The following is a 25,791-nucleotide window of genomic DNA, read 5'->3' as shown; positions in this document are numbered from 1 at the left end:
CTCTGCTCTCCACCCCCCCCACCCCCCCAATCCTCAACCTCACCGCTCTCCTGCTTGCGCTCCTTCTCTCTCTCAAAATTAAATTTAAAAATATTTTTTAAAAAGTTTTATCCTTTATTCTCTTATCTCCTACGTTACTGTGAGGATTTAACCTTGCTCCTAGAAACACTCCCTAAAATGGAGGCACCCTACAATATGTAAACGTGTTAAAATTTCTCCCTACTTTCTTCTCTCCCTGTCTCAATAGTAAGGCGGTCCCTTAAGTCCAAAGCTAATCCCGTCCTTTGGTGTATATATCTTTCCATCTGTTAAGGATTCTCTTTTGTTTTCACTGAATCCCATCATTTCCTTCAAGACCATAAACATCCATATTTTACCTAGTAAGAAAAACATACTGAATGGGATATTCCTGGATCCCTGTTCATAGCCCAGTTTCCTGAAAAGGTGGTCTATACTGTTATCTTTACTTCCTTACCTCCTAATGTATCTTCAACCTACGATATCCTCATTCCACTCCCGTCATATAGTAACATACTTCTAAAAAACCATTAACAACCTCTTGACTGTCAGATTCAATAAGTAACTTTTTCACGCATTTACTATTTGACATTTCTGCAGCATTTTAAATAGTTAACCCATTTCTCTCTCTTTGAACTGTTCTCACTGAATTTTTGAGATACTACTTTCTCATTGGTCTTTTCTTCCTAATTACTTATCAACTAGTCTTCTTTGTGGATTTCTTTTTCCTTAGCTTTCTTCTCAGATGTCATTGTTCTGGAGGCCACTGTTCTCTTTTTGTTCTATCCCACCCCATACCCACCCCATTCAGGGTGACTTCACCAAAATTCATACCTTCAATTTTCACTTATAGACTGGTTCTAACAGACTTCTTTCCATGTTTTTTTATACCTGGAAACCAGCAACTTTTTCAAGTGTCATCTGATTTAGGACTTTTTATTTACAGAATCTTAAGTTTATATAATCAATCTACTTAGCAAAATTACAAATATAGATGCCCCTTGAACAACGCAGGGGGCTAGGGGTACCAATCCCCACACAGTCAGAAATCTCTGTACACCTTCTGACTACTCCAGGACTTAACTATTAATAGCCTACTGTTGACTCAAAGCCTACCAATAACAAACGGTCAATTAACACACATTTTGAATGGCATATGAATTATACACTATATTCTTACAATAAAGGAAGTTAAAGAAAATCGTTAAGACACATTTGTTAAAAAAAAAAAAAAAAAGATCACATATAAGTAGACCCACAAAATTTGAACTGCATTGTTCAACTGAACTAAACATCATTCCCCCAAGAAGTTTAGTATTTAGTAAGTCTTAAGTAAATGATGCTATCTAAATTTGGACTGTTTGATGAGTCTATACTATAGTCATTTCTTACATTTAATTTGTGTCAAACATAAAAAATAGGTAACATATTTTTTCCTTGTTTTTGACTTCGTGATAAACCTGCTCACCGAAACTTGTGGCAATTGAGGTGTCTAAGGCAAATATCCATCTCTAACCACACCTGCAACATGCAGTAATCAGAGTAAAGGGTAAATTATTTAAGAGCACTTTATAGAGACTCAATATTATTCTAAATTTCTTCTTCAATATTTGGGTTAATGCTGTTGTTAAAATAAATAAATTAAGAGTGCGTAGGCGTGCACACATGCATTATAGAAAAATTTTAACAAAAATAAACCTCAGACCTTTTTTGATGAAATGGATGATTAAATGATTCTGGATAGTGAAGACTCGTTTTAATGAGATTAGAAAGCTGCTCTACTGATGGTCTTAAAGGAACGGTAGTGTTTTCTGGCCTGAAAAATTTTAATAGTTCCATTTCTGGTGGCTCCTGAGAAAAGAACAAACAATATATATGACAATGAAAACACTGCCTTGTTAAAATACAGTATATATAAACAAAAGTAGTTAAACCAGTTGAGATAAAGGAAAGCATGAACAATACTTTTCTGCTATTATTTAAACTAATAGAATCATCTGTGATACAATCTAAGATAAAGAACATAAAGAATCTAGTATCAGAGGCGCCTGGGTAGCTCATTCAGTTAAGCGTCTGATTCTTGATCTCGGCTCAGGTTATGATCTTGCAGTTAGTGAGTTGGAGCCCCATTTCAGGCTCTGCACTGACAGTGTGGAGCCTGCTTAGGATTCTGTCTCTCCCTCTCTCTGTCCTCCCCGGCTCATGCTCTCTGTCTCAAAATAAATAAATAAACTTAAAAAAAAAAAAAAAGGATCTAGGATCAGAATCATTTATTCATGCCTTATTTATTATGTGCTGGAGTTAGACTTGAATTCCAACAACTTCACATATTAGCTCTGTGATCTTGGATAAGGTATTTAGTATCTTAAGACTTAATTTCCTCATTTATTAAAAAAAGTCTCATAATAATTTCAAAATCTGTTGTGGGTCTCATCTAGTAAAATTCCTTAGTACTTAAGCTATAGACATTCAACTGTATAGCATCTGCTTTAATAATTAAATAACTAAAATTGCCTTAAAATTTCATTTTGAAAATACACTGCTGTGTTTATAGATTGTAACATTTCATCTGTATTAACCGGAGGTTAACATGCATGTAAAAGCCAATGTCAGGCATACTGTAAACATTTCAATAAATATCATAGTCATCTAAATGAAAACAGAGAATATTGTCCCCTTTCTAATGGTATTTTTTTTCTTAACCATTTTTTTCCATTTCCCTTTACCATCCAGGAAAAATTTGAGTTTTAATTTCCTGCTAGCCTAGCTGGACACTGATCTACATCAGGGATTGGCAAACTATGGCCCCTAGGCCAAAGTCAGCCTGCCTCCTGTTTTTCTGTTTTCTTGTTTTGGAAAAAAAAGTTTTACTGAGCCAGAGCCATATCCATTGTTTACATACTGTCTATGGTTGCTTTTGGACTTCAACAGCAGAGATAAGTAATTAAGACAAAAACCTTTTGCCCAGTAAAGCCTAAAACATTACCATCTGCTTATTCTCAGAGAAAGTTTGCTGATCCCTGATCTATATAGCTGTAAAAGCAAAAACTAAATTTGCTTTTGATTTGTAAGTCAGAGAAAAATGACTAGAAATTTACTCTAGAAGAAGGAAGAGAACAGAAGCAGAATTTCTGGGGCGCTGATTATGTTCCATTTCTTTATCTGGGTCCTGGTTATACTGGAGTGCTCTTCAATTTGTAAAATTCAATGAGCTATTCAACTATTCTGTATTTATCTTACACTTCAATACAAAGTTCAAAAAATGTATTGTTTAATATATTCCAATCATCAAAAAATAAGTTATTATTTGAGACTTTTAAGTTATACTAAATAAATTTCTATATGCCAAGTAGGAGGAAAATATATGAACAATGGCCATGAAAGGATACCAAAAGCCTGAGCTAATTTACAAAGACAGAATATTTAAAAGACTTTCCCTCTCTCCCAGCTTTAGAGTAGCAAAAAGTATTTTCACAATCAGCACTAAATACTTGGGCAGCAGTTTGACAATAAAGATCTAATTCTACCTTATGACAATTCTACCACAAGAGAGATAAGGTGTAAAGAATTATTATCCTGGGTGGAAACTAATTTGACAATAAACTATTTGTAAAAAAAAAAAAAAAAAGAATTATTATCCTGGTTACACAAGTGAGTAGTAAGCTACAGTTCATTAAGTTTGTAGACCATCAATCTGAAAGTCTTTGGGTTCCAAATCTATTCACAGTATGATGAAATTGCTTTACATCCCAAGCTCAGTTAGTCATATAAAGAGAATAAAATATTTCAAAAGTGAAATAAAAAGGATATGGTATTCATGGTATGTAAAATAAAAATATAACAGGTTTTTTTAATGTTTATTTTGAGACAGAGAGAGAGTACAAGCAGGGGAGGGGCAGAAAGAAAGGGAGACAGAGGATCTGAAATGGGCTCTGCACTAACAGCACAGAGCCCAATGCAGGGCTCAAACTCAGAAACTGAGAGATCATGACCTGAGGCAAAGTCTGACGCTTAACTGACTAAGCCACCCAGGTGCCCCAAGAGTAAGTTTTATATAAATCACTTCTTCAATTTCTAAATACTTATTTTGCCAATGTTTGAGATATTCTAAATCATCAAAAGTTTATAACATATAAACCAAAGCTTGGGACTTTAAAAGGGAAAAAACAATTTTATTATATTAAGAAATAGATCCAGGGTTAAATTTGATATCTTCATTAAACCTAATGGAATATTACCATTAGTAATCATCAAAGTAAAAACTGACTCAAGTTGTAGGACCACCAATGGATGCTAAAACTAGTGGAACTAGGTTTAACAAGAATTCAGACATTTACATAAGTCCAAATTATTCCTCCACAAATTACTTATTAGAAAAACAGTAACTTTACTGTAGAGAAATTAGGTGGATACCACCTTAATCAAATGACCCATCACTGATAATGAAACAATAAATATCAAGAGCTTTCTGATGTAATTCACTGACAGGGACATAACATCACTTCTGTAATATCCCTGCAAAAACTTTTAGTCATGAGGAAACAAGAAAAACCCAAAGAGGTATTATTTTACATTAAAATAACTGGCCCATGCTCTTCAAAGATGTCATATGACATAGGACAAATCAAGGCTCAGATACTGTCCCAAATTAAAGGAGACTAAAGAAACATGAAAAATAAATGCAACGCATAATCTTGGACTGGATCCTGGTAGGAAAAAACAAACAAGGATATAATGGAGAACTCTGATGACATTTGCATACGGATTATACAGGAGTACTGCATCAATGTTAAACTTCCTGAATTTAATAATGGTGTCTGTGATTATTTCAGACATTATCTTTTTTTTTTAATGAGTTGGGAGAGAAATTTTTTTCTTAAATGTTTATTTTTGAGACATAGACAGACAGTGTGAGTCAGGGAGGGACAGAGACAGAGGGAGACAAAGAATCCGAAGCAGGCTCCAGGCTCTCAGCTGTCAGCACAGAGCCCGATGTAGGGCTCGAACCCACAAACGGAACTGTGAGATCATGACCTGAGCCAAGGTCAGACACAAAGTTGGACACTTAACGGACTGAGCCACCCAGGCACCCCTATTTAAGGGATTATTCTTATTCATAGGAATACTCAGCTAATAGGGGTAGAAGGATGTCTGCAAATTAACTTGAGAGTAATTATTAAGAACGATTAAGAAAAAAATCAATTATGTACATAAACAGAGAAAGAAAGATACAGCAAAGAAGGTAAAATGCTAACCACCAGTGAACCTTGGTAAAATATATAAGAGAGTCCTTTATAATTCTTGCAGCTTTTCTGTAAGTTTGACAATTATTTCAAAATAAGTTTTCAAAAATAATGAGAAAGTTTAAAATTAAGATTCATTATTTACAAATGCAATACAAGGTCACTGTTAGAATTACTGGAGATTTTGTTCATATATACTACAAGAGCTTTTTGGTAAGATGAAGTAGTATTTTATGAGAAATCAGAAAACATAGTAAACACTATTGCCAGCTGCTGCACAACTCCAGGGGCCATCCTTTACATTTCATGATATGTCCCCTCTGGAGTTCTGCAGTGGCGTGGGCATGGTTCCCTTCCTCTCAAGCAAATCAATTCTTTTTATAACTATGAATTCTAGATTCAATATAGAGTATTTATTAGGAAACCTCAAGATCACAAGTGTAATTAATACTCTTACAAGATGCTAATGGATTTTAATTTATGTTCATTTCTTATTCTAATTAGTCTTCTGCCACCAACTCCCCACTCAAATCTCAGTATAAAAGCCTGCACATACCAGCAGACCCCTTTAAAAGCCCAAAAACCAACCAAAAAACTTCAAGTTCACAAGAAGACCCAAAGCAAACACTATTATTACCTGTTTCTGAGGACATGAAAAGGCTTCTTTTCCTATAGTGCGAAGAATAACATGATGCTGACCTTCCAAAATTAGCTGCTTACTATCTTCCACTACATAAGCCTAAGACATAAAAAGCACAAAAATGTTACCTTGCTTGGCAGTACCTCAAAAGTAATAAATGCAATATTTGATGGAAGGTAGAAATACTATGGCTGTTTATCAATTATCAACATGATGGCCATGTCAGCATTTCTACTTTTATTTATTCAATCAATAAAGAATCTGTCAAAATCCGTTTGCCTCAGTATAATACAGTTGGGCCTAGATATTTGAGGGGCACATCTTAAAATCTTTTCTCGTTTTCTCTAGAGCTGTTAAGAAACTAGTTCTATAACACAAGCCTTTTTGTTACTGAACTACCAAAATACAGGCAAAATGTCCATGCTTCTGAAATGCCACAAGGTTTATCGCCTAGTAGAACATAATCGTGAATACCATTAAATCTTATAAGTGGAAATGTCACACCCTTGGAGATATCTTAAACCTAAGTACATATACTTTAAAAAAAAAAAAAAAAAAGGCTTATTTCATCTATATCAAAACACTAGTTCCAGCATATAACTCATCTCCCTCTTGAATTGCTTGTCCCAGAGAAAATATAATATGTAAATGGCTCTGATACACTGTGACTGTCACATCATGCAAATACAAAGGCTTAAAATTTTTTTAACAAGCCCAATTTTTTACTATTAGATTCAACAGACATAAAATTTCTCAGCCAAAATGTTACAGAAGTTTCTAAATGTTTATTTTCAATTTTTGTACTTATTTTATTTTATCATGCTGTCGCTGGCCACCTGCAGACCAACTTAAGAGTAGTGCTGTACGGCACAGGACAGCCCAGAATCTGCTCAATGTGAACCAATACATAATACAAGATGCTGGACTTGGACCTTTGGGAGGCTGAATACTGACAGTACAAGGTTCTGAGACATGTCACACGTTTTTTCCAGTGGTCTCATGGGACTGAACAAAACTCAACCCTAGCCATGTCTAATTCTATAATGCATTCTCCTTTTTGCATAAAGGCTTAACTTTTTAAAACTAACATTTATATTTGTTAAAATTATAAATTTTATAATTTTATAGAGTCGTTCTGTGCCTCTTTTCCAGTTATTTTTCACAAAAACGTTGCCTGAGCTCTTTTGTTTTTCTCCTGAATCATATTTTATTAAAAGAGTCCGAGGCTTCCTGTGTTTTCTCCTCTACAACTTAAATCACTTTTCAAGTTTCATTTCATTCAGCGGTCATTTCTGCATTTAGAGACCTCACTACAGAAAATTTACCAGTCACTTTCTCAAATGAGTATGTGATAAACTTATAAATACTAGCCTCTACCAACTTCATATCCCATTCTTTATTCAAATTTCTATTTTCTAGCCAAGGAGCATCACAATCTTAGTTTTCTTCTTCATGTGATCAGCAGTACTACTAGTAGTGGGCTTTTATTCAAGGCTGTTTTTTAAAAGACAACACTTTCACTCCCAGCCAAGTTTACTGTGGACTTAAATACAGAGTACAGATTACTCAAAAACCTGTCTCAGTAATATTACAAACTGTTACATGGCAGGAATCTGTGGAATGACAGCCACATACGCCAAGGTTAGAGTATACATTTAATGACTGGTTGGTTTACATTAAGGGGAAAATACTGGTAAGTCTGAAAATTGAATCCTCTTGATTCTAAGCTTCAAGAACATTTGATTTCAAGCTAAAAATGTGTAACTGACCTTTTTAATATTAAACACCTGTAATCAACGAAAGTACCAATTTAAGCAATTTTATTGAAACTCATGCAAAAAAAAAAAAAACAACCTCATGCCAGTTTGGTTTCAAAAAAGTTTATTTTAAAATGTGTGATTTAGTAAAAACAATAGTCTAGAGTATCTGAACCAATTTAAAAATACATGTATTGATCATCTACTATGGAAATATCTCTATGTGAGTGAGCCCTTGTATCAGACAACATAAAATGACACCTTTCCACACAGTTCAGGTGAATATCCTTAGGCAAGATCCTTAATTTCACTGTAGAATTGTTTTTAAAAAGTAGTATATAATTCTATTATGTATTCTATGTAATATATATAATTCATATATAATTATAAATTTCTAAGATACAAAGAGTACATTGTGCAAAACAAGCCTCCTCTGTATTTATATAGTTCAGGTAACTCTAAGGAAGACTAATGATTAAACAATCTCATTTTGCTCTGCCATGTGTGGATCTTATTTGGATATGATTTTTTAACAATTAAAATATTTTAAAATAATCTGGAAAAAAATGAAAACAGACCAACAAGTATATCATAATTAAGAATTATTCTTAATTTGGTTGGACGGGATAACAATACTCTGAAGATGTTAAAGAAAGTCCTTATCTGCTATAATTAAATACAAAAGCATTTACAGATAAAATATTATGTCATTAAAAAAATACTACAGCAAATAATAAATGAAGATAAAGATAAAAGAAAACATAGAAAAGGGGCTAATGGAATAGATGAAAGATGAACAGCAATAAATTAGGGACTGTGGAGCCTGAGTAATGGGGTACCTGAAAGTTCACAGTGCTATTTTTTCCTTTTATTATTGTTTGAAAATGCCAATAATAAAGACTTTAATAATAACAGTTGTTTTCAGGGAGGATAACAACTCTACAATATTCTTAGTACCACTCAGAAGTAACAATAGCAAAGAAGAAAGTTATCTAATTTGAATTCTTTAAGTAAAAAAGTCATTATGCAACTATTAAAGTTTAAAGCAACTTTAATATTGAAACGGAAAAATTTAAGCAGAAAAAATATAACTATCAGCTTACATTTGTTCTTTAGCTTAAGGCTCAAGTATCCATAAGCAAGGCTTGCGGAAATAATGTAATAACACATACCTTCCATAATACGACAATATTCAAATCCACCTCACTGCACCTCTGAATTAATCTCACAGCATCCTCTACCGACTGTTTTTCAGTGTGCACAGATGGCTGGGCTTGTGGTTTCTTTAACTCAGAAGATAAACTTCGATAAAAGAAGTCTGCACATGGACTTGCTGAACTTACTATCTGTTAAAAGAAAATCACTTATCTACATAAATGTTTTCAATTACATATATGCTGCTGAAATTTGTATTTCTCTATATATTTCTGTATAACCAAAAAGGCTTATTCAAAAGTTTCTTGTTATTTGTCAATAGAGAGAGGCTGTAAAATACACTGAAACATTTAAACACCTAAAATATTTGGGACAAATTACCCTGAATCTTAAAGCTGTTACCTCAAAATAATTAATCTACACTGACATGACATTAGGTTTGACCTTCCAAGTATCCAGGGAGGAATGATAGGTAGCTCTAAGAAAATGAATAAAAAATAAATTATTGAAAAGTAATATATTTGTACTATTAAAATAACAGAAATAGGTCTCATTCAAATACTTAGAACACTAGACAACATCCAATGAAACAATGCAAACTGAGTTACTGGTCTTAATATGGTTCTTCTACTTGAAGGAAGACAACATGAGAAAAGAATTGTTTAAAAAATGTTTAATAGAATCAGAAGTACAGGATTTCCTTTAAATTGAATATTATGTTTCATAGTAAAATGTCTACACTTATAGGCATTATAGGCTATGGTATACAGATGCTATGCTTCAAGTTAATTATTAAATATTAATAAATATACACCTTTTCCCCTTTAAGAGTGAACTATTTTCTGGTAAGTGATTGTCCCCATAGCTTTCTCATTACTCTGTAGTGCTTGGTGAGTTCTATTTACTCAACTAGATTCATCAACAGGGAAAATATCTTTTTTTTGTTTTTACCTTGTTCAGTACTCCTATACAAAATTATTTGGCAATAAATACAATAAAAGTTACAAACAATATAATTTAAGGGTCTTGATTATGTCTCTAGGGATTTTAAATTTAAAAATGAAATGAAAAGGACAAACAAAATCATGAAACCTAACTAAATTCAATCATTCAGGGCGCATGATATTGCCAAAAGTATACTTGTTTAGGAACTAGTAGGCTTTTGGTACTCTGAAATATTTCTAAATAACTGCTCCTTCAAATAGTCAAAAGGTAGCCACAATTAATGAGTCAGATGAAGGCAAATGATAAGAGAAATACAAAAGCCTAAGAATGTCTGGACTCTTCTATTAAAGCAAAAAACACAAAGAAGAAACAATAACACAAACAGTAACACTGGTAACCGTACCAGGGCATGATTCCATGAAGTTTACACCCTTGGTTCAGTATTTCTCAAAGCAAATCACCAGATCTCCTCTTCAGATTATATGCAGAGCTGGCTGAAAATGAATATTCCCAGGGACACCCGGGTGGCTCAGCTGGTTAAGCTTCCACCTCTGATTTCGGCCTGGGTCATGATCTTATGGGTTGTGAGTTCCAGTCCCACGTTAGATTCTGCGCTACAGTGTGGAACCTGCTTGGGATTCTCTCTCTCTTCCTCTCTGCCCCTCCCTGACTCGTGCTATGTCTGTTTCTCTCTCTCTCAAAATAAATAAATAGGAAGGGAGGGAGGAAGAGAGAAAAAAAAGCATATTCCTAAACTCCATCCAAGACATAACAAATCAAAATTTTGGACGCAAGGAAGCAAAATTTTCATTTTTACAAAATTCCCAGATGAAAAAGAGTGTCTGCAGACTGATAACCTTAAAACCACCTAGGAGCTTATAGTAATTTAGTATACATATATTTTATTAAGTAAACTATGCCCAACTCAGGGCTCAAACTCACAACCCCAAAATCGAGTCACGTGCTGTACCCAATGTACCAACCAGATGCCCCAGCTTATAGCAATTTAGAATCTCAGGTCCCACTCTAGTCCTACTAAGATATAATTTGCATTTAACAAGAGCCCAGGTGAATCATAGGCACATTTTTTGAAGGTCTGAAAACCACTGCTCCAAGTGATTCTTACAAATAATTAACTTGAAGTACCACTGTCTTGGACAATATATTTAAAACTACAGGGGATGAGCACGGGTGTTATATGGAAACCAACTTGACAATAAACTACTAAAAAAAAAAACAAACCCCTACAAAAGAGCTTATTATTTCAGTCGCAGAGCCATTTGATACACCAAAATCCAGAGAATTATCATCATTATGTTCCACTGTGACCACTTTCCCTAATAAATTGGTTCCCTTGTATACTTGGTTTCTTTTTTTAATACCAAGGTTTATACTTTTTTCCTATGATATCTTCAAAAGGAAGCTAGTTTTGAATAAGTAATTAAAGTGGTGTAATCCATACAGTATTTCTAGTCTGTTTTAGAGCATGAAGGGAAGCTGCAAAACCCAACAGTGTTGACATATTGACCCACTAAAGATTCTGAGGATTACTAAAGCAGTTGTTTTGCCAAAATAGATATTCCAGAACTATGACTTTAATCCAAAAGATCAAAAGCTATCGTGCTTATTTGCATACCTGTTCATTTCCAAAGATGATATCTGCAAAGGTATATTTTTCTGAGGACTGTGTGGCAACTAAAAGACAGGGGAAAACAAACTAATCATATCGTTGGCATGAAATATAAAATACCATTAAGAAAGTCTGAAAAAAAAAGAATTTACCTTCTTTTTCCTTACATCGGATTGCCTTGAAGCAAAATTTTCCCTTCTCCCTGCTGGCCAGTTTAGCATCTAGAGAGAAAAGAAAAAATTTCAAAGGGTCTTTCTCAGCTTCTGACGTGGTAAAACTTAATTTATTATTCAGACTTCCTTAGTAAAACTGGAAAATGATTCATAATTATAAATAATGTTTAATGAAAAACATCTTTGTTTTCATCTCAATAAAGAAAATTTTACTTATCCCTTAAAAAGAACAAAATTCAATTTTCTTGAAATACATGGTCGTGCACGTGCTGTGTGTGTGTGTGTGTGAGAGAGAGAGACATACAGAGAAACAAAAGTTTAAAATCAGATCAGAACCTGGGAACCAGGCAGCCCACAATCCACCATTCTATCATTTCTTCATTTCCTTTCAGTATTTTTTCATATGTATGATTTATCTCAATATTTTTATATACACAATCTGCTATGATGCATTTCCCTGCTTTTACAGACACTTTCATTTTATTTTTTGTTTTTTTAACATTTATTTTTTGAGAGATAGAGTGAGACAGAGCATGAGCAGGGAGGATCAGAGGGAGAAGAGACACAGAATTTGAAGCAGGCTCCAGGCTCTGAACAAACATTCAACACAGAGTCCGACACAGGGCTCGAACTCAGCAACCATGAGATCATGACCTGAGCCAAAGTCAGATACTTAACCGACTAAGCCACTCAGGCACCCCCAGACACTTTTAAAATGTTAATAAATTTTACTGACTAAAAAATAGTCTGAGTTATAATTTAATTTATATTAATGCCACAGTGAATTTTTCCCTATTAAACATAACCTTGCAATAAACTCCCCTGCTCTCAGTATACGGATTTTCCTATGTTTTGAATTAATTCCTTTATATAAATTCCAAAAATAAGGATTACTGACAGGCTAAGTATGAGTTTAAATACTTTCACAGCTTTTGAAATATACTGTACAATTTTTCTCCAGAAAGAGCAAATATCATTTTGTCAGGTTCCCTCCACTCTTACAAGCACTGACATTCTCATATTACTACAGTATAAATGATAGAAATATTCTAGAAAACAATCTGTCAACATATATGTCACAAGCATGTATATTCTCTTAGGTGTTATATGGGTATAAAGTCAGTCACTACAGAGGCACAAACAGAAAAAACAGCCTTCCAATGGCAAAGGACACAAAAAGGACCTTCCACATTCTAGTCTAGATGTTTCTGTATTGTTTGAAATTTTGAAAGTGATCATCTACTCAGGCACTGATTTTCCAACGGAACACAGAAAATGCAAACATAATGATGTGGAAGGGAATAAAAAGATGGGAAAGAATGTATTACAATAGGTAATTTGATTCACAGTCACTTAAACTAATGAAAACACAATTTAATGCTTAAAAAAGTTAATTATAAAAAAGGTACCAACAATCTTCTGATATTATAGTACCATTCTGAAAAAAACTAAGCGACAAAGATTTGAGAATTTGCTACGAAGAGGGAAAAAGGCACAAACCTTTGTTTTCAGAGAGATTTACAGATTTCTGGAATTTCCAGTGTTTGCTACTACTTGATACTTGTACTATATGGAATTCCTTAACCCCTGCTTCACTCTATCAAAAAGAAATAAGAGTCACTTAGGATTTAGGAGAATGAACTTAGAATGTTATAATGTAAATAATATTCTGACTCTGCTACCAAAGTATTAACATAAAATGAAATTTTTATTTTGAAATAAGTAATATACATTTCAGAAAGCTTAAGTTATTTAAATCCCTCCTTAAATTTACTTAAAGCAGAGAAGTCAACATTTTATACAAGAACTGTATTTAACTATGATGTACTCTCAGTGGGTATTCAGTAATTAGAACCTATCATAATGAGTTACTGACAGTATTTAATCAAACAGTATTTGTTGTCAATTTTTAATTAAAACTGTAGCATTTTTAAAAATTCCTTCTCACCTTTCTGAGATATCTCATTCTCATTAAGGTAAAAACAAACAACAAAACCTGAACAAATCAGAATTTACATACGCAGCCAATGCACATAAAATTAATCTGTATACAATTTTTTATCCACCTGGAAAAGAGCTAATTTGAAATTATTACAATTTTCTTACTTTTACAAATGTTATTTTCTTTGAAGATCACCAAAGTATTAAGCATATAAACCCAATATCCTTAAAAGCAACCTTACAAATTTATGAAGCTAAAGCAAAGGACATTAGAGTTAATTACAGAATTAAAAGGAACAGTTCATGTAAATATCTGATCTGAATCAATATGATGCTAAGATGCTATATTATTATTATTATTATTATTAAGTAGATATCATGCCCAGAGTGGAGCCCAAGGCAGGCCTGAACTCATAACCCTGGGACCAAGACCTGAGCTGAGATCAATGGTCAGACACCTTACAACTGAGCCACCCAGGTGCCCCACACTAAGATGCTATTTTAATCATGAGATCACATTCTCTTCTTTAATACTCATTTTTTATACTTAGAGTATATAAATAAATAGGAATGGTAAAATGTTTGAAATGCTTTATATAAAGAAAATGGTATTCTCAGAAATGTGTAAGTGAAGATTATCAAGTTAATACTGAATGTGAAATCCTAATACAGAACTTTAGAAATTTAATTACATCAATAGATTCTCAATGGTGAGACTAGAAAGCACTTTATCAGATCTCTTTTAATTATTCATGTATGGGGCTACCTTTCATATGAATATGTACCATATTAATGCCACCAGGTTGTTTTATTTGAAGAGACTTAAAATCACAAAGCTAATGAAAAATTAAGATGTTTTCACACTGTTGTATATGAATATTCCTAAACTCCTCGCTTATGCTATCTTGTGAAAAAAGAATCCTTTACTAAAAACAAAGGAAACACTTCCAATATAATTTAAAATAAAATTTAGTTTTTAAACCAACTTACAGTATTGGTATTTTCCACATCCACAAAGACTAACATATTGCCCCCTCTGCCCTCCTCATCTTCAAGAGAATTACTTCTGCAGACAGTAGCCCGTACATTCAAAGATCGGCTGGTACAAATGACTGCAGTGTGTCTTAATATTCTGTGACTGAAGAAATAAAAAATAGCAAGTTTAATATAAGAACCTCTCCAACTGTTATGATTCTCTAGTTCCAAATAAAGCTTTTAAAATCTAATTGCTCTCAGGACCATTTATACTCAGAAAACAAAACAAAAACAGCATAATAAAGTAAAATGATCTCCTATAACTTCAGTTGAATTCTTTCTTCTCAGTTTAGAAGGAAACTCAGTCTCCTTAATTCAAGGCATGTCTGCTCACCAAACTCATCAGTCTAGCACATGAAAATAATATTTATGCAGCAATGTCCTGATTATGCTTCTTCTCTGACAGTGGTTCCAAAGTAACTAATCCCCTATCAAGCAAACTCCAAACTTTCACCTGGCATTCAAGGCCTACCACAATAAGGCTATTTACATTTCAATGTTAATTCCTCTTTACACTTTTTTTTTAAGGTTACCTTCTAAATTTTTTTTTTAAGTATAATTGAAATACAATATCCTGTTAGTTTCAGGGGTAAATCATAGTGATTCAATATTTTTATATACTATGAAATGATCCCTTTGATAAACCTAGTTACCACGTATCAAAAAAGCTATTGTAATTTTATTGACTATATTCCCTACACTGCACATTGCATCCTCATGACTTCTTTTATAATTGAAAATTTGTACCTCTTAATCCCCTTCACCTATTTCTCCCGCCCCACCAACACCTCCCCACTCTGGTAACCAACAGCTTCTTTCTTGTGTCTAGGAGTCTGTTTGTTTTGTTTTTTTGGATTCCACATATAGGTGAAATAATGTCGTCTTTTTTTATTTTACATAGCATAATACACGTCTAGGTCCACCCATGTTATCACAAATGACAAGATCTCATTCTTTTTTATGTTGAGTAATGTTCCTCCAAGTGTGTTTGTATGCACACATGCACACCACATCTTCTTTATCCCCATCAATGGGACACCTAGGTTGCCACCACATCTTGGCTATAGTAAATAATACAGCAGTGAACATAAGGGTGTGTGTATCTTTTGGATTGGTCATTTTGTTTTCTTCAGATAAATACCCAGAATTGAAACTGCTGGATCATATGGTAGTTCTATTTTAATTTTTTGATAAACTCGCATACTATTTTTCCTAAGTGGCTGTACCAACTCACATTTTCACTAACAGTGTATATGTAGGTTCCTTTTTCTCCACATCCTCACCAACACTATTACTTTGTGTTTTTGATAACAGCCAATCTGACAAGTGTGAGGTAATATCTCATTGTGGTTTTGATTTGCATTTCCTTGATTAGTGATTCTGAGCATCTTGTCTTGTACCTGCTGGCCATCTGTAGGTCTTTGGAAAAATGTCTACTCAGATCTCCTGCCCATTTTTAAAGTGGGACTTTCTTTTTCTTTTATTACTTTTTTAAGTTTATTTATTTTGAGAGAGCAAGTGGGGGAGGGACAGAGAGAAAGGGAGAAAGGGAAAAAGGGATAAAGGGAGAGAGAGAGAGAGAGAGCGAGCAAGCCAACCAGGTACCCCTAAATTGGGGTTTCCTTAATATTAATTGTGTAAGTTACTTAATTTTTTTGATACAAGATCTGCAAATACTTTGTCCCATTCAGTAGGATTCATTTTTGTTTTGCTAATGGTTTCTTTCACCATGCAAAAGCTTTCTAGTTTGATGTGATCCCATTTGTTTTCACTTTTGCTGCCCTTGCCTGAAAAGACTGGTCCAAAAGAATATTGTTAAGATCAGTGTCAAAGAGATCAATGCCTATGTTTTCTTCTAGGAGTTTTATGGTTTCAAATCTTGCATTCAAATCTTTAATCCAATGTCAATTTATTTTTCATTATGGTATAAGGTAATGGTCCAGGTTTATTCTTTTGCATGCAGTTGTCCTGTTTTCCCAACATCATTTATTGAAGAAATTATCTTCTCCATTGTATATTCTTGCCTCCTTTGTCAAGATAAATTGACCACATATGCGTGCATTTATTTCCAAGTTCTCTATTCTGTTCCATAGATCTGTGCCTATTTTTGTGCCAGTATCAAACTGTATTGATTACTATAGCTTTGCAGTATACTTTGAAATCAGGGAGCAGGATATTTCTAGTTTTATTCTTCTTTCCCCAGAGCACTTTGGCCATTGGGGCCTTTTAAGGTTCCATACAAATTTTAAGGTTCTTCGTTCTCGTTCTCTAAAAAATGCCAATTGTATTCTCATGGGAATTGCACTGAATCTGTTGATTGCTTTGTGAAGTATGAACATTTTAACAATATTAATTCTTCCAATCCATGAACACAGTATATCTTTCGGAGTACAAGTCTTTTACTCCTTGGTTAAATTTATTCTTAGGTATTTTACTCTTTTTTATGCAATTGTCAATAGGACTAGTTTCTTAATTTCTTTTTCTGATAGTTCATTATTAGCATATAGAAATGCAATCAATCTCTGTTAATTTTGTATCCTATGACTTTACTGAATTTATTAGTTCTAACAGTTTCCCCTTCTTTTACTCATATTTTACACTGCGAACAAACTATCTTCAGTTTATATTTCCTAATTTGCAAATCCTCTACAACCACTACCTGGAACACCCACTACTCTCTTGCCTATCCCCCTTGATATCCAAATTTTGAAATTTTACTTTCCTTGGAAGCTCATTTCACCACTACTATATTCCACAAAGCCTTCTCTGACTGCTGTGGCCAGAGTATGCTCTATTGTACTCTGAAGGAGAATTAATATTATTGAATATCTAATACGTCCCCATGCTTATAAATACTATATCACTTTGTCCTCAAAGTCTTGTAAGATATTTTGGATATTCTATTAATAGGTGGAGTAATACAATTACTCCTAGTTAATTTTATAAAAATGACAACACCATTATCACAAATAAAATAATCTGTTGTTTAATAATATACAGGCCGCATAAAAAAAAAAAAAAATAATATATAGGCCGCAGATCTTTGTGAGTGCCAAGGTAAATTTCTTCAGTGACCCATATTATAACACCACTCTAATCGTCTGTTCTACAAAAATATACTCCCCCCACCCCCCACCCCCGCCATCATTCTCAGGAGTCAGGAGATGGAAAAAGGAAAACGAAAGGTAAAACAAAATAATTTTCTTGAAAGAGAATGACTATAAACAGGTTGTCTTCACATACATATGGTACTTGTGAACTTCATTATTATGTGGTAACTTTGGCCACAGTACTCGGCTGAATCAAAGAATCATGAAATTAACAGAAGCCACTAAGATTATGGTAGCCTAATTTTTTCCACTTTTGGCTACTTAGAACTTACATTAGGGACAAGCTCAATTATAAAAATGCATAATATAGAAGGGGTAATTTTTTTTAATAAACAATGACATGTTAACAAATATCAAAATGTTTATTTGGATTTGTACACATACATTAAACACAGAGGTTAAATCAAGAAAGTTTTACAATACTCACCGTATCTTAGGCTGCTTTTTAACACTTTCATAGTAAAACAAAAAGTTAATTTCATGGACACCTTCTTCATCTGGCCCACGTAACCACATTGGCAGCTGGACTGAAGCTCCAGGTAGAAGTACAGTGTCAGGAAGGGGAACAGGAATCACCTCTGGCTGACTCCCTATGCCACTGCCAAAGTCTACAGAGGAAGCCGATGACACGAGTGCCGTGCACACAGCGGTAGAATCTGTCACAACAGTCTTGTAAGCACTACAGTTCTCAGAAGCTGAAGGACTTAGTGGTGTTAGAACAGCTGTGTTGCCACCAAAAGTAAAGAACTCTGGATGTTTAGAAACAACCTTCAATCCAGTAAGAGGACTTTTGCTGACATTGACAAACTCTACATATGCTTTTCGGATTTCTCCACAGAGGAGCCCTGTAGGAAAATGTATAAAGAATACCTGCATTGGAGGGAAAAAATATTATTATATTGTCTGTTAAAAATTCCAAACCTCTAATGAATAACAATTTATTTCTTTATAAAGAGAATTGTATTAATTCTCTTTGATATCTCCCCGAATATGTGGCAATTAACAACACCATTTTAGAAAAGATGAGACAGAGACCAACGTTATTCACTAGAAAATTTCAGAGTTATGAATTAATGACAAAACATTAGTGATTAGTGAGTTATTAGCAAAACTCTGACAACTGTGCAGACTATGGATAAGAGAAGTTATAAGAAATTTAAAACGGCTATTTGAATTAAATAATTGTCAGTTGAAAAGTCCTTATCAATGTCACCTTGAAAAGTAGCTCAGCTATTTATTTATACATCAAGATGAAAAAATACACCATAAGTCTTAAAAGGGAGGAATGTACAGCTCCATGATTCCACACTCATAATTTTAAAACCAAAAAGCTCCAAACGACCTCAAACTTTTAGTAAACTCACATGGGAGCAAAACCCAATCTAACAGAGGCTTTTTATACCCTTTCCCATTTAGTGTGACATTCATATGGTTCAGTCACACAATATTAATTTGCTTGACTTCCAGATGCTACCACAAACCCAACAGGGGTTACATAACACCTTAGATAAAAACATGGGCATGCACGCGCACAGACACACACATACACATACACACACGAGTTCTAAAAATTAAGGGCAAAAAATGATTTCCAACACACATCTGGCCTCAGGATTTCAGATAAGAGAATGTGAATATTACAAAGGTAGAAATATGGGCTGCCAACCATCTAGTAAGTTATTTGCATTTAAAAAATCCTTAAGTCAGGTGCCTGGGTGGCTCAGCTGGGCTTCCAACTCCTGCTTTCCCCTCAGGTCATGATCTCATGGTTCGTTAGTTTGAGCCCCACATCAGTCTCTGTACTGGCAGTGTGGAGCCTGCTTGGAATTCTCTCTCCCCCTCCTCCATGAGCACTCTCTCTTTCAAAATAAATAAACTTAAATAAAATTAAAAATAAATAAAAAATCCTTAAGTGTAAATGTCAGAAGTACACTGAAAGTATCCAAGAGGAATATAAAGGTAAAAGTATAAGAAAAAATGTTCTAATAAAGTTATGACTGGTAGTCGCAAAGGAGTTGTAAAAATACAGTGGAAAAACCTGTTTCATAATCTAAGTTTGAATGGAATTTCACTATGGTCACAGTCTTAAGGAAAGCAAATAAATTCTCTGTATATCAGAGAAGCTTTTTTTTTTTAATTTTTTTTTATGTTTTAAAATTATTTTTGACAGAGAAAGACACAGAGCGTAAGCACGGGAGGGGCAGAGAGAGACAGAAACAAAGAATCTGAAGCAGGCTCCAGGCTCTGAGCTGTCAGCACAGAGCCCGACGCGGGGCTCGAACCCATAAACCAGGAGATCATGACCTGAGCCAAAGGTGGCAGCTTAACTGACTGAGCCACCCAGGTGCCCCATCAGAAGCTTTAAAAGTAGATATGAAAATGGGGCACCTGGATGGCTCAGTTGGCTAATTAAGTGTCCAACTTCCACTCAGGTCATGATCTCTCAGTTTACAAGTTTGAGCTCCAAAGCGGATTCTGTGCTGACAGCTCAGAGCCTGTAGCCTGCTTCAGCTTCTGTGTCTCCCTCTCTTTCTGCCACTCCCCTGCTCATGCTGTCTCTCAAAATAAATAAACATTAAAAAAAAAAAAAAATTAAAGAAAAGGCCTCTGACCCAAATCCTCTTCCCCATAAGACACTGAAAAAATGTACATCTGTATATTTTCTTAAGGTAAAATATTGATGATATGAATCTATTGTGTTTTTTTGTTATTCATGTCACAAGCTTTTTTGTTTAATCAACCAAACATCAGTTGTTATTATGTAGAATAAATGGTTCCCTGCTAAAATACCCTCTGCAAGGAAAACTGCATCTATAACAATAAAGTCTTTTTTAAAAACCACTATGGTATTTAAGAAGAAAACAAACACAGAACAAGCAATATCAAAAAATACATATATATAATTTTAAAGACTACGGAGTTAAACAGATTTAAAATTAAACATCATCTGGTTCAATTTTCACAGGAGAAGAAACTTTCCAAGGTCAGATAATTAGAGATGGAGCTTAGAAAGAAGTCTAAAAGAAAAGCTTTATATGTAATAATATATCATCTGAGAAGTACTACACTTAAAAACCATTTGTACTTTTATCAATCCTAGTAATGAAAAATATTTTCATGATCAGGTATAATGAAAAGCATAAGCTGGGGCACCTGGGTGGCTCAGTCAGTTAAGTATCCAATTCTTGATCTTGGTTCAGGTCATGATCTCACGGTTCAGTTCATGAGATCGAGCACAGAACCTGCTTGGGATTTTCTCTCTCTTATTCTCTCTGCCCTCCCTGACGCATGCTCTCTCTCTCACTCTCTCAAAATAAATAAATAAGCTTAAAAAAAAGTGTAAGCTAGTAAAATCAATAAAAACTGAGTATTTTGGTGTCCTCTATGGACTGATTTCAATTTAACCAGAGGGATCAGAATCTTCCCTTTCAAAAGTAAGCTCTAGCAAACTCTTCTGTATAGAATTCCAAGCAACTTGATATTAACTAGTGACTTCTAAACTATAATGATGGGGGCACCTGGATGGCTCAATCAATTAAGCGTCCAACTCCTGATTTCAGCTCAGCTCAGGTCATGATCTCAGTTGTGAGATCGAGCCTTTTGTCTGCCTCTGCAGAGCCTGCTTGGGATTCTCTCTCTCCCTCTCTCTATAACCTTTTCCTGCTCGCACATTCACTCTCTCTCTCAATATATATATAAACTGAAAAATAAATAAATAGTAAATAAATAATGATGAATAGCCCTAAAATAAAATTTGGATACCAAATTTCAATCCATATTCACCCTTAGAACTCCTAGGTGTAGCAATACAATTCCTAATAAAAATCCAGTGCATTACTATGGGAACTTGACAAGCTTATATAAAAATGGCACATGTATAGGAAAAAAGAAAAAAAATTAAAGATTAATTTTTAATCTGGCTTGCCAGATTAAAAAATGATAAAGCAAGAATACAGTATTGACCAAGAAAGATGAGGAATTATTATTGAGCAGAATAGGTATCATCCTCCCCCCAAAAAACAGATATCCATACTTTAAAGATAGTAGTATATTAGAAAGATGGTATAATGAGTTGCCAATATTCAATTAACGGTAATTTGGACTATAAGTTTGACTTGCTATCCCTTGACATTCAGAAGAGTATTATTCCCTTGGATTTAAAACAGAACATAGACATTAAAAAATAAGACAGTAAAAATTTTGACTATAGAAGTCTCAAGTGTCTATAAAACTCAGAAGCAACAAAGGACCATCAGATAGGACCTCATATATGTTAAAAGCCTTAACTTGGTGAAAGATGCTAAATCAAAGTTACAATATATGAAATTTTATCAAACAGAAGCTGGCATTGAAGTCAGTCTTTAAGCCTTTTATTTGCCCTACATAACTCTTTAAATGAACCATAATTAAGCAAGTGTAAAGCTGGGAGGAATACACCTGGCTCAGCAATACCCTCCCCTCAACACAACCCTCCCCTTTATTTTTTCATGAGTATCCCTCACTCTCCCCACTACAGGCATAGGATTAGGGCCATAAAAACCATCCAAAGAGAAAAGGGAAATGGTACCCAATTCAAAGGTATCAACAGGTAATCATATAAATATACAGAAGAAAAAAATCATATGAACAATAAATGTGTGAGAAGACTGATCAATCTTCTCATACATCAGAGAAATATAAATAAAAAGAATGTCATTTTTCACCAATCTGATCCGCACAAGTAAAAAAAAAAAAAAAAAGTGATAATATCCAGTATGTCATAAATGTGAAGCAATGGATATTCTCATTCTCAAGATAGGTGCAAACTGCTACAGCCTTGCTGAAGATAATTCTGTAGTATATTACTAACCTTTTTATTTACATATCCTTTAACCCAGCAATTTCACTTTAATCTAAACTAGAACACGAAGTATATACATAATGGGATTTACTGCAGAATTATCAGTAATGTTGAAAAACCAGAAACACACTTATCAACAGATAAATGGTTAAAATACATTATGATATCTAAACAAAGGAATACCATATATAGCTGTAAAATAAGGAATTTTTACTGAATGAAAACAAAGTCCAAGTTAGGCTGTTAAAGACAAAAAGTGAGGAAGGACAAAATGTGCAATATGATTCCATTTATAATTAGTAAAACTATATCTAAGTGTCCAGTGAAAGGTCTGAACACCAATTTAATATCACTAGCACTTGCAGAAGGTAAGTGGCTAAGCTTCTAACTCCCCTACTAAGAAAACCTGAGGCCGCAGGAGGAAAGACCTCTTGCCATTGTTTGTAACTGTACACGCCCCTGCCACCGGTTCGCCTTGCAGGTAGACAACTGATCCAAGGCAGGCCAGATTTCTTTCCCAGAAACTTGAAATTAGTAATAAAGTGGCACAAAGACTGGAAAAGTTGTTAGACCAAGGTCATATCAAAAGCAATGTTTTCTAAAGACTTAAAAACATTTGCTGCTAAATTTCCTGGAGGTGCCAAGTTTCCTTATTTTCCTGAGACTTACTGTTCTAGAATACTTTAGTTTTCCAGATGTTCCAATATCCTTTAACTAAATAATACATTTTCTCTTTTTTTGGCTTATGCTACCTATCACCAGTTTCTATCTTCTACAACTAAAAAAGCTTGAACTCATATGGCAGAGAAGTAGGGTGTGGTGGGAAACAGAGAATGAAGGGGATACTGCTTCTTATACACATATTTATCTATTTTGTGTAAACTTTTTACAAGCATTAATTCCCATATTATTTTTGTATCTTATCAAAAAAGAGCCACTGATTTTAATAAACAAGTGTTCTTTAAATGTATTTTCTCAATTTTTATCAATATTTTGAGGTTTATATTTTAAAACCTGGCTGTGACTTATCTTTGTAAATTAGATCTATTTAACCCTAGCTTAGCAATAATTAAAAAGTATGGCTCAATGTAATATCAGTACTTTCAAAGTCTAAAATTAATTTATTGAAAATATTATCTGACCTTATAGTTTATTAAGTCCATGAAATTTCAAAAAGTGGAATACCTCCAATAGTGGCATTTCCTCCGTGATAATGGGATCTAAACGTCGATCAGGACCATATTTAATAGATGTTTTCTCTTCTTTTGTATTGTTAAGTCGAGGACCTTGAATTTCTAAATCCTGTCTCCCTCTGACTGACATACTCAAAGAAAGTTTTCCTGAAACAAAAAATAATCAATGCCCTAAAATAATTTGATATGTTAAGTAACATTAATTTAGCTTGAATACTGTAACTTTCAGATTATTTCTAGAAAAATTCTAGACAATTACTGAGTAGCAGGGTTAATCAATTAGGCATATTTTATTTTTATTTTTAACCATACCTACTGTTTGCTGCTCAATTTCTCATTTAGGATTTACTTACTTTGCAGATACAAAATACATTAGAAAGGAATACAGATGTTTATTTTTGAAGCAATGACAAAGTTTAAAATAATCCAAATAATCTGACTAAATGTCTTTGTTAAAGGTACATTAAACTTATTTTAAAAACACTCCATTTTCATTCATTTTATTTTAGGAGATTTAATTACTAGTTTTGTATCTCTTTAGCAATGCTAATGCTACAGTTTTACCTGTGTGACATCCAGGAAGAGAACCAATACCATCTACTGTCATGCAGCCCTGAATTGTGCCAAGATTATAAACAACTCCCAGAATATGAAGCTCCCCTATGTGATGCGGAAAGAGCTTTAGTCTTGCCTGTGGAGATATTTAAGTCACTGTTATTATCTGTTTTCACAGTATCTTAAATAGGGCAATACCTAAGTTTTGTAATATTGCAGAAATTGAAACTTATGACCTAAGCTTTTGAATAATCAATTAATTTCTTATACTAGAAAGCATTTTCTTCAAAAGAAAATCTGTAAATTTTATAATTACAGGTGTAGATCTTAACCAACACTTTAAAGTCAACAAAAAACAAAATATTCTGGTCAACCAAATGTCATATGAAATTACCATACCGACCACCTCCTCCTCCCCCCCCAAAAAAACCAAAAACTTTTCACCAGGCTCCTTTGAAAATTAACAAAGCAAATTAACAAACCAAAGACTACTCTTCCCCCATCAATTTCCTCTTGTGCAATTCCTGTTTCCTAATCTTCCAAATTTTAGCTTTTAAGAAAATTAGAATATAAATGAATTGAATAAATTGATTTTTTAAATCTGTTTGCATCTTACTTTTTGAAAGTCTTAAGACAGAAAAATAATAAGAGAATAGTTACCACTTTAGATTCTTCACTATTAATTAAAAATTCCGAAATAACTTCAGTTCCAATCATTTCAGGTTCATCTGTTACCTGAAAAATATTTTGTAAAATATATATTCTAATGAAAAGTATCAGAAAAATATTAACATTCCTATACATCAATATATAAGAACAGTAACAATAATTACAGTTAGCATTTACTAGGCTCTTACTATGTGCTAACATGTGATATATTTTTCCATTTCATTCAGTCCAATTCAAGTGAGGAGGATAAGTGATTTACTCAAAGCTGCAGCCACCAAGAAGATAAAACTTCAAGATATAAAGTTCAGCTACTAATTGTCAACAATAGCCAAAATGGCCATTTAGTTTACTAATGAGAGTAAATTTCTCCATCTTTACTTTGGTCTCTTTTTCCAAATTGGCAAATTATATAAAGTAATAGCAGCCTAAACAAGATGCATAAAAGGCAAGGCTAGTGGACAATAAGGGCAGTGGGAGGGAGCAAAAAAAGGCCTGTCTCCTCCAAATCAGTGACTTCTCTAAGAGACTACCATCTTTGGTCCTGTTAACAAAGCACAGTTAACTGACTCACACTTGGCGTAAAGCTGGTCCTCATCAACACAGTTTTACTTTTACCACAAAGCTAGTTATTTCACACAATAAATTAAGACTACATTTCCCTAAATTCCAGTTGAGTATCTTAGTCCATCAGCAGCAGAAAGTTATGAAGAAATCTAAGAGTTTGAAATTTACAGGATAAAGTGTAACTTTATACAATGAAAAATCTCACTTTATTAAACCTCCTTTAAAATCTAATATATTAAACAGACTAATATACAAAGAGCTAATGGATCTTTTAAAAAAACTCTATCAAGAGTGAACCATTCATATGCTTATTTGTATTCCAG

The 25,791-nt window shown here is 33.7% G+C and overlaps 1 protein-coding gene across 1 annotated transcript in view; it reads right to left on the bottom strand.

Moving 5' to 3' along the window:
* The window catches only part of TRAPPC8 (trafficking protein particle complex subunit 8), an 87,447-nt gene that overhangs the window by 5,590 nt on the left and 56,066 nt on the right, over positions 1 to 25,791 (bottom strand). The window contains exons 17-27 of the mRNA XM_077753832.1: positions 24,896 to 24,970; positions 24,245 to 24,371; positions 23,673 to 23,827; positions 18,075 to 18,517; positions 14,493 to 14,640; positions 13,062 to 13,158; positions 11,541 to 11,609; positions 11,395 to 11,453; positions 8,831 to 9,004; positions 5,899 to 6,000; positions 1,724 to 1,869 (exon numbers count right to left, since the gene is read on the bottom strand). Of these exons, the coding sequence (XP_077609958.1) occupies positions 1,724 to 1,869; positions 5,899 to 6,000; positions 8,831 to 9,004; positions 11,395 to 11,453; positions 11,541 to 11,609; positions 13,062 to 13,158; positions 14,493 to 14,640; positions 18,075 to 18,517; positions 23,673 to 23,827; positions 24,245 to 24,371; positions 24,896 to 24,970 (1,595 nt within the window). The remainder of the gene's footprint in view (positions 1 to 1,723; positions 1,870 to 5,898; positions 6,001 to 8,830; positions 9,005 to 11,394; positions 11,454 to 11,540; positions 11,610 to 13,061; positions 13,159 to 14,492; positions 14,641 to 18,074; positions 18,518 to 23,672; positions 23,828 to 24,244; positions 24,372 to 24,895; positions 24,971 to 25,791) is intronic.

The sequence above is a fragment of the Crocuta crocuta genome, unplaced genomic scaffold (assembly GCF_008692635.1).
Source record: "Crocuta crocuta isolate KB4526 unplaced genomic scaffold, BGI_CrCroc_1.0 scaffold231, whole genome shotgun sequence".
Taxonomy (NCBI): Eukaryota; Metazoa; Chordata; class Mammalia; order Carnivora; family Hyaenidae; genus Crocuta; species Crocuta crocuta.
Note: the sequence above shows the minus strand (reverse complement) of the source record. Positions and strands in the feature narration are given on the sequence as shown.